The sequence below is a fragment of the Balaenoptera musculus genome, chromosome 5 (genome assembly GCF_009873245.2).
Source record: "Balaenoptera musculus isolate JJ_BM4_2016_0621 chromosome 5, mBalMus1.pri.v3, whole genome shotgun sequence".
Lineage (NCBI taxonomy): Eukaryota > Metazoa > Chordata > Mammalia > Artiodactyla > Balaenopteridae > Balaenoptera > Balaenoptera musculus.
Genome location: NC_045789.1, coordinates 97,176,430 through 97,196,384, shown reverse-complemented (window position 1 = coordinate 97,196,384; position 19,955 = coordinate 97,176,430). Strand labels below are relative to the sequence as shown.

At 41.7% G+C, this 19,955-nt stretch overlaps 1 protein-coding gene across 1 annotated transcript in view; it reads left to right on the top strand.

Annotated features, from left to right (window-relative positions):
* The window catches only part of CD38 (CD38 molecule), a 34,337-nt gene extending 16,136 nt beyond the window's left edge, over positions 1-18,201 (top strand). The window contains exons 2-8 of the mRNA XM_036852070.1: positions 146-275; positions 1,936-2,071; positions 7,883-7,968; positions 10,901-10,974; positions 13,188-13,280; positions 13,975-14,061; positions 17,368-18,201. Of these exons, the coding sequence (XP_036707965.1) occupies positions 146-275; positions 1,936-2,071; positions 7,883-7,968; positions 10,901-10,974; positions 13,188-13,280; positions 13,975-14,061; positions 17,368-17,422 (661 nt within the window). The 3' untranslated portion in view covers positions 17,423-18,201. The remainder of the gene's footprint in view (positions 1-145; positions 276-1,935; positions 2,072-7,882; positions 7,969-10,900; positions 10,975-13,187; positions 13,281-13,974; positions 14,062-17,367) is intronic.
* Positions 18,202-19,955: the final 1,754 nt, after the last annotated feature.

The window sequence follows — 19,955 nt, the reverse complement described above, 5'->3', positions numbered from 1 at the left end:
TCATAAAACTGTTGTACACATGAGACGTGATGATGTATATGAACCACTTGGCACACAGATTTTTTGGGAGGTAATTATGCTCTAAACATATGTTTGAAATCTAATTATTCATCTTTTATTTTATTTCCCATGTTTTACCTCACAGAGATAGAGACTGCCAAAAGATCAGGGAGGCATTCAGGAATGCATTTATCTCTAAGGACCCCTGCAGTGCGACAGAGGAAGACTACCACCCACTGATGAAACTGGTGAATCAAACTGTGCCTTGTGACAAGGTAACTGGGTCAAGTTATGGATTTAAAAACTGAAGATAAAAGCCAAAGGGAAGAGGTCATGGGACCACATTTTGACCAGGATGAGGGAAGAGGAAAATCTGTATATTAGGATGTAGGCATGGTTGGAAGGGAGGGAGCTTGGGGTCCATTGGGAGACCAGGATGTCACTGGGATTTAGAACATCTGGGGACTGGAGGTAAGAGAGAGAACTGGGGACAGAGAAAGAGGAAAGGAGAGTCAGCCAAAAATCAGGCAAAACAAACCTAACACAAACCCCAGCCCAACCCAAACAAAAATAATCCACCTTATAGAACTGCAAAACTCTCCCTGACCTCCGATGATGATGACGATTATGATGATACCAACAACGCCATTTTGCATTTGCTGAGTGCCTTTTTTTGCTTACAAAGGACTTTCTGAACCCTTATCCTGTTAGGTTTTCACAGTCAACTTGTGGAATAGGTAGATCAGACATCAGCAATCCCATTTCACTAGAGAGAAAACTGAGGCTTGGCAAGTTTAGGTGACCAGTGATTACTCAAGTTTGATGGTCTTGAAAGTGACCAGCTGAAATGTAAATGGCCCAAGATTTAGAGCCAGAGAGGCCTGGGTTTTAATACATTAATTATACTGGAAAAGGTCTGTAATGGAGTGCATCTCTTCTAAAGTCAGTGTTTAAGGTGAAAATTCAATGTGCCCCAAATCATCTTCACGAAGCCCTTAAGCCAGTCACAAATTACAGAGTCTCCTCCCATTGTTAGAGCTGGAGTGACTATGGAGCTCCGGTGGGTACACCAAGCCCAAAGCCCTACACAGAGTAGCTGCTGGTAAATCATCACCAGGGGAAACTGGCTGAATAAGTGACTGGCCACAGACACGGGACAAGCACCTTATTTGCATTGTCTCATTTCATCTCAGCATCTCAGGAGTTCCTTACAATTATTATCGATACCATTTTACAGATGGGGAATGTGAGGCTTAGCAATTCTTTGGTTGTCCAAGGTCACACAGCCAGTGAGCAGTGATGCTGGGTTTCATAAGGCAGCATGACTCCAGGGCCCCGGCTTCAAACCTCCACTGCCTCCCACTAAGAATGATTAGATCCATGGAGCAGGAGATTGTTCTGAAATTTGACTTTCTGCACCTTTACACAGGACCCTGCAAAAACTCACTGTATTTGTTCTTTTCCTTTTTTTGTAAGGGGATAGGGGAGATTTCGGGAAAAAAAAGCAGGGGTTATGGAGCTGTTTAAGAATCAAAGGACACTTCTCCCAGAAAATAGCACTTAGAAAAAATTGTTTTGCCGAGAACTTTAGGAATTTGGAACTACCTAATGCCTCCCCCAGATGTGTTTGGAGCTTAGGTTTATTATAAGATTTTGATCAGTGGCTTTCAGACTTTTTCCCTGCAATCCAGAATAATAACTTCATTTTACATCGTGACCTAGAGAACACACACACACACACACGCCCTCCACACATGTACTCTCTCTCATTCTCACACACAGAGATCCGTGAAACCCGCAACACTTACTCTTACTATAGGTGATTTATTCTGATGTTTCCTATGTTTTATTTCATTTAAAAAGATGCAAATTCAGTGGAGTTTTTTTGACTTAGTAAATTGATCTCAATAATAGATTGTGTTTATGCTCTCTTAGACAGTCTTTTGGAGCAAAACAAAGAAGTTGGCGCATCAGTACACGAAGGTCCAGCGAGAGATGTTCACCCTGGAAGACACACTGCTGGGTTACATTGCGGATGACCTTAGCTGGTGCGGAGATGCAGGCTCTCATGGTGAGGATCTGGTCCATTTGGGGTCGCCTGGGGACGTGCAGGGTGCAGGAGCCCTGAGCTCTGCTAGGGATCACGGAAGATCAGTGTGGAGGAAGGAGCCACAGGTGCCCAGCCTGATGGCATCTATACCCTTAATGACAACTCAGGCTCATGTAAAACAGCATTCTGTAGACCAACTCATGTTTTCTAGAAAAATTGACTTCAGAGTTTAGGGCTGTTCATGCTTCCTGATTCCCTCCTTTCTGAGTGCAAGAGTCGCCTGCTTCTGAATTGTTAGTGTTTTACTTTCTATAAGGGCATCATTCAGGACCAAAGAATTCTAGAACAGAATGAGGCCTCCGAGGGAACCAGGCCAAAGTCCTTGTTCCACAAAACAGCCGTAGGGACCACATGCTGGGCTTCTCTGTGTCTAGGACCAGTGTGTGGCTTTACCATTGTTCAGAGGTCACCTTCCTTGCCCAGAAAGACCCAGAACACCTCACTGTGGGAAGATGTTTTCTACTGAGAAAGCCCAACTGAGCTCATTTCACTACTTTTTTTCTTTCTCTTTTTATTTATAATGTGGATATTTTTACTTTATATAATTTTATTCTTATTTTTATTGCTTTTGACTATTTAAAAAAAACTTATTGTAGTAGCTTCTTCAACCCAGATTTGCATTATTTCCAATTACAAAAAAGATGTACTCTTAATTGAAAAATACTTGCATATACAGAAATGCATCAAAGTAAAACGTAAAAATTCCATTTCCCCCACTCCTCAATTTTCATGCTCCTTCCCAAAGGGGGACTGTTGTCAACAATTTGGTACGTACCCTGCATTTCCCTGTGCTCATATAAATACATACAGATCTTCCTTATGTCCCCATAAACCCATCATAAGTTGAAAATATCATAAGTCAAGAATGTGTTTAATCCACCTAGCCTACTGAACACCGTAGCTTAGCCTAGCCTACCTTAAATGTACTCAGAACACTTCCATTAGCCTATAGTTGGGCAAAATCACCTAATGCAAAGCCTATTTTATAAGGTGTTGAAGAGCTTATGTTATCTGTTGAATACTGTACTGAAAGTGAAAAGCAGAATGGTTGTCTGGGTGTAGAGTGGTTGTACGTGTCTTGGTTATTTACCCGCCGGCTGGCATGGCTGACTGGGAGTTGTGGCTCACTGCCACTGCCCAGCATCACGAGAGAGGATCAGACCCCATATCACCACTCTGAGAAAAGATCAAAATTCAAAATTCAAATTATGTTTTCTACTGAATGCATATCGCTTTCACACCGTCAAAAAGCTGAAAAATCCTAAACCCAAGCGTCGCAAGTCGGGGACAGTCTGTATATTTGAAATGTACACATACTGTTTTGCAACTTGCTTTATTCATTTAAAATTAGTAGGTATAAATACAGCCATATTTTTTTAAAAGGCCTCATCTTAAGTGCTCTATGGACATATCATAATTTATTTGAACAACCTCCGATTGATGGACGTTTAGGTTTTTCAGATGTTTTTCCTGTTACAACCACCGTTGCAAGGAGCACTTTTGTACACGCACATGCGTGCACACACACATGCATGCTTGTGGAAGTATTTCTGAAAGATAAATGTCTACAGGTGGAATTTCAGTGTGGAATAAATTGTGGTGGAAACTGACAAATTGTTATTCAAAAGGTGGTAACAATTTATACTCTCAAAATATATGAGATAATCTGTTTACCCAGACCTTCACCAACACTGGACGTTAATACTTTAAAATGTCTTGCCATTTTGATAAAGAAATAATACCTCGGCTTATTTTTGCATTTCTTTTACTGTGAAGCTGAGTATATTTGTATATTTAATGGTGGATATTTCTATTTCTATTGTAAACTGGCAGCTCGTATATATTAATCCTTTTTATTGGGATGTCTATTATTTTCTTATTTATAGAAGTTCAATATAAATTAACAATAGTAGCTACTACTTATGGGCCGTTGTTCTATGTGCTGTATGAATATTCACTCATTTAATCCTCCACAGCCCCTGTGATGATCTCATTGTACAAAGGAGGGGTCTGAGGCACAGGGCTGTTAAGTAAGTTGCCGGCTAGTGAGTGGCAGAGCTGGGAGAGACCCACGATTACTGGCTGGAGAACTCGTGTTCTTAACCACGTGTCATCCTGCCTGTTTTCTGGCACAAAGGTGGCAAATCTATTTTTCTCAGTTTCTGTTTTTCTTCTAATACTGTTTATATTGTCTTTTACCACACAGAAATGCAATAAATCTGTCTATCCTTTCCTATTTGGCTGCTGGGTTTCATATTTTGCTTAGGTTTTCCCTACTCAAGATTGGAGAGTTTTCTATATTTTCATCTCGTGTTTTTCTTTTGTAACTTTTCAATTAATCTTTAATCCAGACTCTTTCCACCTAGAAATATGGCATATAAATATATCTCTCCATTTACTCTTCTTCTTTTTGGTTAACTTTTACCATATTTCTTGCTTTCCTTTTTAAATTTCCCTTATTGCAAGTTAGCTTTTCAAGGTCATTCATTTAACCCTTTTAGCTTATAAATGTGTTTCCTATAAACTTTGCTTTTAGTTTTATTTTTCAATATACCATGTCAGTTCTTTCTTAGAATAAATTGGAGAAATAAAAAAATCTATTTCTCATCAGTTTACCTTTTAGAGTTCTTTATTTTTGCTTTCTTTTCAACTGAATCCTGTATAGGTTGTTTTATTCTGTCTACTTCCTTCTCCTTTGACCTCAATTTTGATTGATTTTAACCTCTTTTCCTTATTTTATTTGCTGTCTTTCTGGTTCCTAATTTTTATATTTTAATTGTTCTATTTTCTGGCTTAAACACTTTTTCCTTAATTTTTTTCTACCTTAGCTTTGCCTTGTTTATTTGTTTTATTATGAAAGTCATAGTTTCTGTTATAACCTAATCTCTCTCTTTTTTATAACTTCTTATTCTGCTTTTTTATATACTTAATTTCTCTTACTTTGTTGTAAAATTTCTCTCCTTTTCTTTTTCTCTGTGACTTTCAAATTTTATTTAATGGGCAGGTGGCAAGGGGGAGACATCCTGGTAGGGAGAGGGGAGGTGAAACTCAGAGACTTCTCTCCAGATATGGTTGTGAAGATAAAAGAACTTTATGTTCATGAAAACCTATGAACAGGGGCACCCTTGTAGCACCTTACAAAATTATGTTCATTTCATCATCATCAACATTTTTGCCTCTATTGGAGATGATTCAAATTTATCTTTTGACTCCGCAGTAATTATTTACATCTGTACATGGAATTTTTTTTCTAATTTGTGCTATTTTGTTTTTAATGCATTTAATTATTATAAAAACTCCCAGGATTACTTCCTCATCCCCGGAAGTGTTTCTGATCTAGAACTTTCTTTCTGGTCATTGGCAGTCAAGCCCACGTCTGTGGTTATATTAGTTTCCTGCGGCTGCCGTAATGAAGTACCACATACAGGGTGGCATTAAAACAATAGAAATTTATTTTCTCACAGTTCTGGAGGCTAGAAGTCCTAGATCAAGGTGTTGGCTGGGCCGTGCTCTCTCTGAAGGCTCCAGGGGAGAGTCCTTTGCCTCTTCTAGCTTCTGGTGTTTGCTGGCAACCCTTGGTGTTCCTTGGTTCACGCCAATCCCTGCCTCCACCTTCACATGGCTGTCTTCTTCCTGTGCGTCTTCACAGAGCCTTCCCTTTGTGCTTGTCTATCCCTTTCTTATAAGGACAGCAGTCTTATTGGATTAGGACCCACCCACCCTAATGATCTCATTTTGACCTGATTACATCTGCAAACACCCTTTTCCAAAAAAAGAGATCACATTCCCAGGTACTGGGGGTTAGGACTTCAACATATCTTTTGGTGGTACACGATTCAACCTATAACAAAGTGGAAGTAGAAAGATGGGTATTTGTGCAGGGTCAGCTGTACATATACACGCAGAGGAAATAGGTGGCTCCCGCATGCCTGACTTCTGGGACACAAGAAGGGGTTCCAGGGCTTCTCACCCCGCACTTCCCCTACCTGCTTGATGATGCAAAGTTGAGGGGAGACAATCCCAGACTCTGCCTTCATTCTCACTCCATCCTCCTCTGCCATATCCAATCTGTCACCAAACTAGTCATTTACCTAGCAGTTCATCCTTTCTCTCCTGTGCCTGTTACAACTGCCTGAATCCAGCTCACTAACGCCCCCTCCTTTCTTGCTGGACTGTTGTCAGATCCTAACTGCTCACCCCTGACCCCTTTAGGTCAGCCTCTGTCTGGCCACCACAATGGAATTGTTTCTGTCTCTTACTTAAAACCCAAATAGCTCTGTTTGCCTCTAAGATAAAGTCGGAATTCCTTGGCATGGCCTGGCCTTTGTCTTTCATATGCCTCATCTTCCATCAATCCCCTCCTCATCCCTTCTACTCTGGCAGTACAAATCTAAACCCGGTGCCTTTGCACATGCTCTCTCGGCATGAAGCCCCTTTCTCTAGCTCATCTGTCTGAAGACTTCTATTCATCCTTCAAAACCAAGTTCAACATCAACCTTCCCTCATGGTGCTGCACACCACCCCCAACCCAAGTTGCTCTTTCCCTGATTTATTTGATTAGAGTAGATTATGTGGCCTCTGAAGGCAAGGCCTTTATCTAATTCATCTCTCTATCTCCAGGACCTAACACTCAATAAATGTTTGTGTAGTCAAATGCAATGGATAAAGCAAATGTGATATATATATATATATGTACATATATGTGTGTATATATATATATATGTATGTACATATGTGTAAATACACAAACACACAACGGAATATTATTCAACCTTTAAAAAGAAGGAAATCCCATCATTTGTGACAACACTGTGAAACTGGAGGACATTATGCTAAGTGAAATAAGTCAGACAGAAAAAGACAGATACTGCATGGTATCACTTATATGTGGAATCCAAAAAAAAAAGGTAGAACTCATAAAAACGGAGTAGATAAGTGGTTTCCAGAGGCTGGAAGGTGGAGGAAATAGGGAGAAGTTGGTAAAAGGGTACAAATTTTCATTTATAAGACAGATAAGCTCTGAGGATCTAAGGTGTAACATGGTGACTATAACTGTTAACTCTGTATTGTATAATTGAAATTTGCTAAGAGAGTAGAACTTCAAAGTTCTCGTCAAAAAAAAAAAGAATATGCGGTGATAGACATATTAATTAACTTGATGGAGAATCTTTTCACAATGTGTATGCATATCAAATCATTACACTGTACCATTTAAGTATCTTACAATTTTATTTGTCAATTATACCTCGATAAAAAAATAATAAAAATAAATGCTGGTGCGTTAAAGCAGATATCCCTGGAAGAAGTAGCACAGAAACTATGTGTTCATGCCTTATGTCTGTGGTTCCTCACTGACAGCTGAGCCTGTCTGGATGGGGTGAGTGTAGAAAGACTCTGAGGGCATCTGAGCCTAAGGGTGTGGAGACAGAAGGCGGTGGGGGAGGAAATTATCTCTAATTCTTCCTGGAAGCGGGAATAATACGGGGGGCTTGTCTCTGTCAGATGAACTTTGCTGTAATTTCCCAGAATGTTGACTCAAAGCTGGTCACTGTGTTCCTGTCTGGGATTTGGAGGGTAAGGTAAGGACTTGGAAGGGATTCAGGGGGCACTTAGTTAAATTGGGTTGAGATGTGTCCATTCTCCATCCTCCATCTTGGCAGTGATGCCACTGGAAAGCAGCTCCACTGTGATCCAATAGCCCGCAAAGAACAGAGATCAATTATACCTTTTCTTTTCCACTTTAATTACTTTTCTGTAAACTATGTCTTTTAGAAATGAACTATCAGTCTTGTCCACACTGGAAGAAAGACTGCAGCAACAACTTTGTTTCTGTATTCTGGGGCTTGCTGTCCAAAAGGGTAAGTACCACAAGTGAAATTCTAGAATCTTGGAGACCAAAGAGCTTAAGAGGTCATCCAGTAAGTGGTTGGTTTTAACTCACTTTGGGTCACAGATCCTTTTAGAAACAGAAGTTTAGGATTCTTTCCTCAGAAAAATGTTCATAAGCACATGCCAGAGTATTTTCACGTGTAATTTGTGGGCATTCATGGAAGGTCGCTGGGCTCTATTTGAAGACTTCTTGCTCTTACCCATTTTTTGGCTCTGGCTGCCTGGCATCTCTGGGTTTTTTAAATCCTCTGATCCAGGTATTGGCCAATCTTAGGTTCCTGAGACAGTCTTAATAATCTACATTTGCAGACCATTTACTGTGTGCCAGGCACAGTCCTCAGGTCTTTACATGGATTAAAATCTTTCGTCCTCACCGGAACCCTATGAAGTAGGCACCATGAATATCACATCCATTTTATAGGTGACAAAATGGAGGTGCAGGTAAATAAGCATTTTACTAAATGTACACAGTAAGTGGCAGATCTGGGTGTTTATCCAAATTGTCTGACTCCAGATCCAGAATCCAGGCTGGGAAATACCATCCTCCCCGCTATCTATTTCTGACCTCACTCTAAGCTGCCTTTGTGCATATTTATTTTTCTTGTAAGTTGCTTATTTGTAAGTGGACTAGGGAAAAAAAAGGGAAAGAAAGGAAGAAAGAAAAGAAATGAATGGAAAACACGGGAGAAAATGAAACTACACTACTTAGAATTCTCCAAAATTAAACTCAGACATCGGAGGAGCTGGGCAAAGTGAGAACTCACATATGTTAAGCGCATATTCATGACAAGTCCTGGGCCAGTTGTGTCACCTGTGTCATTTTGTTTAGTCATCACAACAGGTGGCACGAGAAGGTACAAATGTCCATGTTCCAGGTGAGGAAACTTAAGAGGTTAAGTGACTCATTCAAATGGGCTAGTGATTAGCAGAGCTGAGAGCCTCACCTACCTTAAGGAGATTCAGGTAAACCCTGGTATGGTTTACCTGAATGCGTTTCTTTAACAAATATTTGTAGAGTACCTACTACATGCTGTGAAAATCAGAGGCACTGCAGAGTTTTTGGTTGTCGTTGTTTGTTTGCTTTTTCTGAGAATAGTTTCTATTTATGTTATCACTCTATGATCCGTTTGGTGGCAGTGCTGTTGCTGAAAACGTTGAAAGCCAAGTCACATTTTGTATGTGTCAAGCACCTACTTGTGTTCCTCACACTGTCCTTGGGGCCAGCAGTACAGGAAAATGAAGGAAGACGCTCTACCATTGTGAGCTCCCCTGGGACTGCACCTTTATCTTGGCCAAGTTCTCATAGATAGATGGATATAAATGGGCTTCTTTCATCCGACTTGATCTTTTCTTTTTCTGACACCAGAGGCAGTGCTGCTTGGTGGTTTGGATTCCCCTCTGCCCCCTCCACCCCCCCCCCACCCGACCCCGTCTCATTTCCTTGCTTCCAAGTGACGTGACCTTGGGGCAAACTGACCCAAGATTTACTCTGCGGGGGCTGCTGAGACTTACATAGGGCAGGGTTAGTGCTTGACACCCATTCTGTTGGGTTAGCACTTGTGATTGATAGTAATCGGGCCTCTGTCCTCTGCTCATCACCCCCAGGAGAAAGATAGACACCGCACAGGATTTTCACAATTCCCTTTCAAATCGTTCAGTAGTGTTTTATCTCCCGCGGAGTAAAGGCCAGATTCCTTGGCAAAGCATTCATGGCCCTCTGTGAACTAACTCATCTACCCAGCCTCAGCATCCACTGGAATTTTCCCCCAAGGATCACTCCTCTCGCAAGCTCCTGGGCCTTTTGCTTTGAGTCTGCCTCACCCTCTACCAGGCAGAATCCGATTCATCCTTCAGGACTTGGCTTCTGTTGTCCTGGGTTCTTCCATACTCTCCATCGCAGAGTATTTGGACTTCTTGCCTCCTCTTTCCCTCCGTCCCTCTTCTCCGTCCATGGACCTTCCCTGGGCGCCCGCTCTGTGCCGTGCCCTAGCTGCGAGGCTCCAGCACTGCAGTGGCCAGTGGGATAGCCAGGCTCACGGCTCTCACGGAACTCTGGGTCCCGGCGGCTGACCCCACGTTAAGCTCAACCTCACAATGCGGTGTAGTTGTATTATGTGTGAAGGAGACCTGAGCTAGTCCCAGGGATCTGGATGGGCCTCCTGGAGGAAACGAGTGTATTGCTTAGTTTTGTTCATCTTGTTTTCCCCAGTGCCTAGGGAAGATTCCAGCGGAATAAAACCCCTTGCTCAAAAATATCCACTCATTCATTCCCCATTTCCCTTTATGCCTTTGCAGGCTTCAGTGTCGCCATCTCTCCACAGTTTCTTTTTTCTTGGCATTTTCCTTTTTCTTCCTTCATTTCTTTTACTCCTTAAGTGTCTACTCTGCTCCCACTAAATGACAAGTGCAGTGTCTGCAGTGCGTGGCCCCCAGAAAGTGCTCTTATCTTCCTCCTTCAGGGATTATGTTGCTCTTACTCATCTGGATTTCCACCTTTTTTTTTTTTTTTTTTCTTTTTTGGCCGCACTGCGCGGCACGTAGGATCTTAATTCCCTGACCAGGGATCGAACCCACACCCGCTGCATTGGGAGCACTGAGTCTTAACCCCTGGACTGCCAGGGAGGTCCCTGGACTTCCACCTTCTGAACCACCAATTTAGCAGTGATGATGTTGAACTTCATTGTTCAGACACAGATTGGAGCAACTGCTTCCAGAACTCTCATGGGAAGCATAATCCCTCCAATGACTTGGGATGAAAATTACACAGCTCTGGTCTGACCAAGCTAGAGCCATACAGGCCATTCCTCCTTCACCAGATGATGCTAAGAGCTGTTTGGGATGGAACTGCTGGGGTGTGGCACTTAAGTTTGCATGCTGAAGCATGGTGTTTTTGTTTTTAAGTTTGCAGCAAATGCCTGTGGTGTGGTCCAGGTGGTGCTCAATGGATCCATCAGTAACGCCTTTGATGGAAAGAGGTACTTATTTCTTTGCATCCTATTTGTAAGGATTAGCACAGTCTCCTATTGGCTCCTTCATCTTTAGAAGAATATGCTTTTCATGTTGAAGGTCAGTCCTGAATCTGGGCTAAAAAAAGGTAAAATGTTTGTATTCTGTGGAGAGCTGTGTCTTTCTAAGTCAACACTTTTGTCTGGTTTCTCCATTGTTTAAAATCCTCCAGAAGTCCTAATGGTCCTTGCACGTGTCCAGCTCCTCCTCTGGGCTTTACGACGCCTGCTATAATCTTCTCAGCTCTCTCTCCCATGACACTCCATCCTGCCCATTTTCCACCCTTGTTCACACTGCTCCCCCATATGACCTGGCCCCTCCTTCCTTCTGACTGTCTAAAGTCTCACCATCCACGAAGATCTGCCTGACTCCTCTCTCCTCCCTGGACGGGGTGAATCCCAAGTCAGCAGTAAGTCTACTACTGGGAACAGCAGGAGCTCTGCTGGGCGTTTGACCTTCATTACCTCTTTGCAGACAGTGTCAACGGTTTATTGTAGTGGTTAAAAGCGGGGACTCCAGAGGTCATGACATCTTACCTATGTGACCTTAGCAGGGCCCGTGTAGTATGTATATACCTGAGGAGGTGATGGTGATATGAAGATAAACTGGGATAATGTATGAAAAATGCTGAGCCCTGTGCCTGGCAGAGAAAGTGCTGGATGGGTATCAGTTATTGTCCTCTCCTTTGTTTTTTATTTTTTATTAATTTTAAAAAATTACTTTATTTTTGGCTGCGTTGGGTCTTCGTTGCTGCGTGGGCTTTTTCTAGTTGCGGCAAGTGGGGGCTACTCTTCATTGTGGTGCACAGGCTTCTCATTGCAGTGGCTTCTTTTGTTGCGGAGCATGGGCTCTAGGCACGCAGGCTTCAGTAGTTGTGGCACGCGGGCTCAGTAGCTGTGGCTCGTGGGCTCTAGAGCGCAGGCTCAGTAGTTGTGGCGCACGGGCTTAGTTGCTCCACGGCATGTGGGATCTTCCCGGACCAGGGCTAGAACATGTGTCCCCTGCATTGGCAGGTGGATTCTTAACAACTGTGCCACTAGGGAAATCCCATATTTTCAATTAATTTTTATAAGACTATAGTTGCTTTACAATGTTGTGTTAGTTTCTGCTGTACAGCAAAGTGAATCAGTTATACATATAAATATACCCACTCTTTTTTAGATTTCCTTCCCGTTTACGTCACCACAGAGCACTGAGTAGAGTTCCCTGTGCTATACAGTAGGTTCTCATTAGTGATCTATTTTATACATAGTAGTGTATATATGTCAGTCCCAATCTCCCAGTTCGTCCCACCCCACCTTCCCCCCCTTGGTAACCATAAGTTTGTTCTCTACTTCTGTGACTCTATTTCTGCTTTGCAAATAAGTTTATCTGTACCATTTTTCTAGATTCCACATCCACTCCTTTAACCACTGACTCTGGTCACACTCATGCCTTCCTTCTCTAACCCCCTTCTGTACTTACAGTTTTTACCACGTTGATTACCTTTCCAGTCTCTCTTCTTCAGTCTTTCCCTGGATAAGTCTGATTGAGAGGAGGGAGCATATATTAATGTGCCGCAGGCACTCCAGGTGCCCCAAATTACTTTTCCTTCTCTCCTCTTTTAATGTTTAATTCCACCAAGAAACATTTGTCCTTCTGTCTTCTTCTGACCCCAACCTTGTAGGCTTTTGGGTACAAGTGTTAACATTCCAGAACTTTGTAATCTGATACTAGGGATCCAAGTACTTGTAGCAGGAGTGGTAGAGACTAATGGGGAGAGTTTAAGGCTGGGGTTAGAGCAGGACATCGGGGTCTTTCAACGATGTGCTTCTCAAACTCAGAGAGTGAGTAGATCACCTGGAGATTGTTCGGCTACAGGTTCTGATTCAGCAGGTGGTGGTGGGCGGAGATTCTGCAGGTCTAATGAGCTCATTACATTGGTCTAAGGCCCACTCTTGGAATAGCAAGTACTTAAAGAATCAACATCAATGTACAGATTAAGAATCTTCTTTTGAGAATCTTACTCATTTAGGGTCACACTGAATGAGTAAAGATGCCTGATTCTAATGCAAATCATGGTTCATATCCAAAGGGTAAGTTCTAACCAATGGCACCCCGCCTGCTGGCTTTTCACAGGGGCTGTGGATGCCTGAAAAATTTAGTCTGGGGTTAACAATGTTCTTTGTCTCTTCCATCTTAGCACTTTTGGACGCGTGGAAGTCCATAACTTGAATCCAATGAAGGTTCATACGCTACAGGCTTGGGTGATCCATGACCTTGGAAAATTTCCCAGGTATATGTTATTACCTTGTACCCATATATTCTCAGGGTTATTTCAGGAATCAGTCCATGAAAGAATCCACAGTCACAGGAATGCATTGAGAAAGGACTGGCTCAGGAAATGAATGGGGCCTTACTCTACATTTACCCCATTCCAACAGTCTCTTTTTTTAAAGAAATTCACTTTCTTTTATTTATTTATTTATTTATTTATTTATTTATTTATTTATTTATGACTGTGTTGAGTCTTCGTTTCTGTGCGAGGGCTTTCTCTAGTTGCGGCGAGCGGGGGCCACTCTTCATCGCGGTGCGCGGGCCTCTCACCATCGCGGCCTCTCTTGTTGCGGAGCACAGGCTCCAGACGCGCAGGCTCAGTAATTGTGGCTCACGGGCCCAGTTGCTCCGCGGCATGTGGGATCTTCCCAGACCAGGGCTCGAACCCGTGTCCCCTGCATTGGCAGGCAGATTCTCAACCACTGCGCCACCAGGGAAGCCCCCAACAGTCTCTTAATTTTATTTCCATGGTAGGTATCTACCTAGTTCACACCTTTGGCTCCCCTGCTGACCTGTGAGCTCTTAGAAGCTACCTCTGCTTCACCTCTTTACCCCAGGACCTTGACCAGGACCTGCTACCTGGAAGAAACCAAGAGACTCAGGAAGTGTTTGTGAGCTCTTGTTATTTTAACACTTTCTTCTTTTTTTCCCAGTGATTCATGCTCCGGTTCCTCCATAAATGATCTGAGTTGGATTATGAAGCAAAGGAATATCAAATTTACTTGCCAGGATAACTACAGGTAATTGATGTCTTCTTGAAGAAGAAATGGCTGTCTTGCCATCCACAGGCATCTTCCCTTGGGCCTTGATGGTGATCTGGGTGGTGACCTATGGTGAACTCTGCTCATCCCCCAGCTCAGCCCAGAAGGTGTTTCCAGCCAGTGGCCTTCTGCTGTCCACCTTCCCTCCTCTTCCTCTTCCTTCCACACCTGACTCAAGCAGTTATTTTCCTGTAAAGCTGACCCAGACTTTGAGGGCATCTTTCCTGGTTTCCCACATGAGAGGCCTGACCCAGAACTCCTAGCTTTCAGAGGAGTAGAAGCACATTTTGCCATATGCAAAGGATTTATAAAATCCTTGTGACTTGGCATAATTTTGCAGGTGAGGTTTCTTTAGTCGGGTCTCAGTGTAGATGCCTAACACTTGGTGAGTTGCCAAATGGCAGTTTACCAAGCTTTATCATTTTCTAATGAAAAAATGTAAAATCTTAAAAAAAATACTTACCAGTAATACATGTTTATTGGAGAAAAGTTTAAATTACAGATAGGTATATATTTTTAAAGTCACCTGCAACTCTGTTATCAAAACTGGGACCCCTCTCCGCTCACTATTTTTAAGAAGTTGTGGCCAATACTTAATAGAGACAGGGACCTTTGCTGAAAGCATCTTTGGAAATTTTCCCATATGTGATAGTTTGGAACAAGACAGATGCAGAGAGAAAACTTTTCTCACAGAATGTAGAAGCTGAAATGCTAGGATACTTTTCCCATCACTTCCCTATCACCTCCCTTTCCCACCAACCATGTCAGAAAAACGGAAGGACAGATTCAAAGAACATTCACTGAGGCCTTTGTCTCTCAAATGACCTGAATTCCCCATCAGTCAGCTGGCTTCTCTCTGGAAACTGCCAGAAAATAACAGAAGCCTTCTACAGCAGTTAGATGGGAAAACAAACAGAACAAAGGAACAACTATAAAAGAAACATAGCAGACATCTGACCAGGTTAAGTTACTCAAAGATACTTTGCATTGAGAAAATGGAACGCTTAAACCTAGGACAAGATTGGGGAATGTAGATGAGTCATCCCCAACACTCTTTTATCTCTTTTCTTACATTAAGCTTTCCCCATTTTTTAATGAATGGCCCAAACTGCAGGCTCTGGGTAAGTTCATTCATTCTCCACCTGGGAAGAATAATTAAGCATACCTTCCCACCTGGACTTGTATAGTGGCCCACCTAGGAAGAAGTGATTTGTAAGCCAGCACCTGTCACTCAGAGCACCAGCTCATGTGACCTTAAACTTGGGGATCATATTTGAAATCACTGTTGTTTTTCTCCAACCATGAGGTCATGATATACTCGGCATGCCTCCTTGAATTACCAGGACCCCTTGTTGTGTCTAAGAGTTCTGTGGCTTTGCAAGCTGCTAGTCTCTAGGGTAGCCCAAAGTGAATGTAATGGATATAGATGTAGACTGTAGTTTAAATCACTCCATCCCAAACATGCTTTCCAATTTAGCCAAATTTGTCCTGCTGTTTCAGTGCAATTTTTTTAATAAGCAAACAGAATTGTAATTATATTTACATGGATTAGACCTTCTACTGATTCTATTACCTTTTAATAAATCCCACTGCTCAGAGACAAACACGATTAACATATGGCTGTATATCCTTAAAGTCATGTTTTCCATACACACACTCAGTTTTATAAAATATACACAGATTTCCTTTATTTTTTATTTTTTATTTTTTAAATTTTTGTCTGCATTGGGTCTTCGTTGCTGTGCACGGGCTCCCTCCTTGCGTGGGCTTCTCACTGCGGTGGCTTCTCTTGTTGCAGAGCACGGGCTCTAGATGTGAGGGCTTCAGTAGTTGTGGTTCATGGGCTCTAGAGCGCAGGCTCAGCAGTTGTGGCACACGGGCTTAGTTGCTCTGTGGCATGTAGGATCTTCCTGGACCAGGGATCGAACCCGTGTCCCCTGCATTGGCGGGCGGATTCCCAACCATTGCACCACCAGGGATGTCCCCAGAATTTATTAAGATATGTTTTAACCAGTGGAGTTAAAAGACTACTTTTTGGATTACTTTAAAAATAACAAATAGTCAGAATGCTTTTTCTGGCTAGTGTGTCCTAGTGGCATATTAAAAAACCCTAAAGGTGCATTTCTGCTTTTATGTTATTTCAAGATACTCTGTCTCTATCCTCAATGTGTTACCCAACATATCACAAGTGTGTCCATTTTATTGGAACATTGGATGTGGATATTTATATATTATTGGAGAGAGATTATCTTAACAGCACAATTGCTGCTCCTTTACCAAAATTGAATTCCCAATAAATGAGAAACTAATTAAGAAATGTCTTCCTATTCTCTTCATTTACTGTAAAGCAAAGGTGGCTTCAAAAATCCTAAATAGTCCTCTAAAGATTCCTTCTCAGAAGCATTATTTCCTTAAGGAAGAAGATACTTTTCCCTCCTAGAATATATTTATGTGGGGAATCTCAGATCACTGTATTGGTGAGGATGGCTTGACTCTCTACTTAGAGCCACTATACCCAACTGGTCATGACAGTTGGCTAGAAACGAGCCTGAGACGGCCTATCCTAGAAATCCAGGGGTACTGGTAGCTGCTTCTAAGGCTCTCGCTCTCTTTCTTGACTCACATTTAACAAAATCAGATTCAGCTGCAATTTAAGGAACCACTTACCCTGCTATCCACCCCTCTCCTCCTTTGCTAACCACTCCCATTGGACCCTGTTGCTTTGTGATTTGATTTTTATGAAAGTGAGAGTCATTCACCTGCCAATACTTACCTAGGATTCTTTCTGTGCCAAGGATTGTGGTCCTTTTGCTGATGGCTGCCAGCCATCTCCCAGAGAGTCTATGACCTCTTGCTGCCTGACGCTTAGACCCAACACTTCCTCAGGAAGTTTTTGAAGAGAAAGCAAATCCTCAACAGAACATGTGGAGGTCCCTCCTCTTAGGTTGCTGCTTCTGCTGCTTCCTGACTATCAGCTGACATTCATAGCACGTATCTGTGACTTGAGTGAGCCAGACATTTTCATCTCCACATATTATCATCAAACATCAGTTATTTATTTCTATGGCTTTACAAGTGAAATGAAGCTAAATTGGGCTGTACTTTCAGTCATTCACTCTTGGGCTTGACCTTTCTCCTTGTTGTCACTGCAGGAAAGAAACTTGTGTGGATGCTAAGTGGTCCATGCATAGTTTTGTTGTTAACAAAGGGGCTTCTTTCATTGGTGAGTTGACCATAGGTGTATTGTACTGCCTCTTGATCTCCTTTTTTCCTTTCTCGTCCTAGCTCTGTCAAGTTTCTTCAGTGTGTGAAAAAGCCTGAGGATTCATCTTGCAGATGAGCCAGTCTGCGTGGCTGAGGCCGTGCAGTATACATCAACATGCACGACTCAGGAGACACGCTGGTGGAAAGCTGAGGATGCGGGGGAATTCTCTGTCATAATATCAATACCGGAGATGGGAGCCTTTTCCTCTAAAGTCTTAAAATAACTTATGTTATTGGCATAGTTTTTATTTCGATCTCCTAATAGTCAAGAAAAATTAATTATTGTATAAAATTAGAGTGGAAATTTTATATTATTTCATTTTAATTTTCATATGATGCTTTATGTTATTAATATGTTGGTAACATCCTTTCCATTGAAGAATGACCACTCCAAGCCTCTTATTGGCAGGTCAAGAAAAGTAAATGCCCAGACTTTTCAGAAAAGGTTACATTTCCAAATGAATGACCTTGTCTCAGGATATATTTTTGTACCCTTCCTACAGATAAACTATAAATGCCATGGTTATGGGTCATGTTGGGAAAAATATTCTGTAGGATATAAGCTACCCAGGTGCTTGGTGCTTTACCTCTAATCCTTCCAATAACCCTATGAGGTTGATAGTATTATCCCCCATTTGTCAAATGAGAAAAAGGAAGTTCAGAGAGTTTATATACTTTTCCCAAAATCATACATTTAGTTCAAGGTGGAGAATGAATTTGAACTCAGCTTTATTCAACTCCAAAATTCATGTGCTCTCTCTTTCTAGACTGATAAAACCAGATGGACAGTGCTTATGTTCTCTTCCAATAAATGCATGTTGGATTAAATTAAATACAATAGAATCTGAAATGTGATTTTCTGGATGGCTTCAAAACAGATACTTTTTTGTCCTCTTCCTCTTCCTTCTCCTCCTCATTCTCAGTGTCTTATTTATGTAGGGGGCAGTTAAAATATATATATTTGTTCTTGATGTGACAATTTATTTCTCACTTGAATTTTACTTGATTTGTCTTGCTTGGGGATTATCACTTTTACTACTCTTTCAAAGAACCAACATTTAACTTTGTTGATTTTCTCTTCCTACTTATTTGGGTTTTGCTTTTCTCTTTATTATTAGAGATATAGATATTCCTTCTAATCTCTTTGGGTTTCTTTATTCAGCTTCTTAAGATGGAAGTTTAGATCATTGATTTTTCAGTACATTTTCTTTTCTTATATGTGCATTCTAGCACTATAAATTTTTCTCTGAGTGCTGCTTTAGCTGCAGCTCTTAAAATTTTTGGATATGTCTCTTTTCATTATCATTTAGTTAAAAATATTTTCTGATTTAATTGTTATTTTAAAATGTGTTGCTTAATTTTTAAACATCTGGAGATTTTCTAGTTTTTTGGTTAAAACATAGATGCATTGAGTGAAGAATTAATAAGCTAATTTGAGAATCCTTCAGGGAACCCACTAGGTTTGTTGAAAACAGCATAAATTTTGGAGTCAGACATTTCTGGGTTCATATTTTGACATCATTCTGTGATCTAGAATGAAGTACCTAACCTCTCTGCACTTCAGCTTCTTTGTCACTTAAGTAAGGATAATAAACTTACCCTCATCAAAATGTGGTAAGAACTAAAAAAGATGACAAAAATTGACAGTCTAGCAGTGTCTCATATGTAAGAAATCACTCAACCAAGGTTGGCTCCTTTCTGCCTGCCCCTGGTTGACAATCCTGTTTCCTTCAGCAGCCCTTACAGCTACAGCCTGTTCTCCACTTAGGCACATCCTTGTGGGATGTATTCTTGGCTGGACATGAGAATGGATACTAGGGACCAGTTCTGATTAAGGTTCAGGCTTGCCTCCTGCCTACCTCTAGAATGTCTTCAGAAATAGCTCCCTGCTAATCCACTGGGTAAGCGGGCTGTTTTCTTCTCAAGACTCTGCCTTATTGTTGGGGTTGCTTGCTGAGTTCTGGATCCTTTAATGTACCTTCCTGTTCACCAGGGTACCCCATGAAGTGGCTCCCTGTGTTAGGAAAATTTTGTTCTTTATGTCCCCTTTCAAAGATGAAATGGATTTAGTAAAAATCAGTTTGTGAGAATCTCCCCCCAAGAAGACTCATTTAAGTGTTTAAGGTCAAAGCTAGTGAAGACCAAAGAGGAGGCTGGTCCCAAGGCTTCACACGATACTGCAGAGAGCCCTGAGGAGCCCTGGAGGTGGCTTGGGGCTGAGGTGCTATTTTCTTCTTGCAACATCTTTGTATCTTCATGACCATGATGTTTCATCCCTGCCTCCGCTCTCTCTGTAGTTCCAATTTTGCACCTTTGCCATTGACCATGCACCTCTAGCCCTAAGGACTTTCTGGCCTACATATCTAAATAGATCCTCCATATCCCTCTTCTTATAAGTGACATCTCTATTGAATTATTGATTGCTTATGAACCTCATATTTTACTCATAAACCTGCTATGCCCTGTCTCCCCACTTTATTCTTGTTTGCTCTAGGAAATCCTCTTACTATGCCAACTTGTACCCACCACCATACTCACTCAAAGGCTGAGTATGGGAATGACCCAGAACCTAATTTCCCTTTTCCAACTCCTAAAAGCTCTCTATTTTT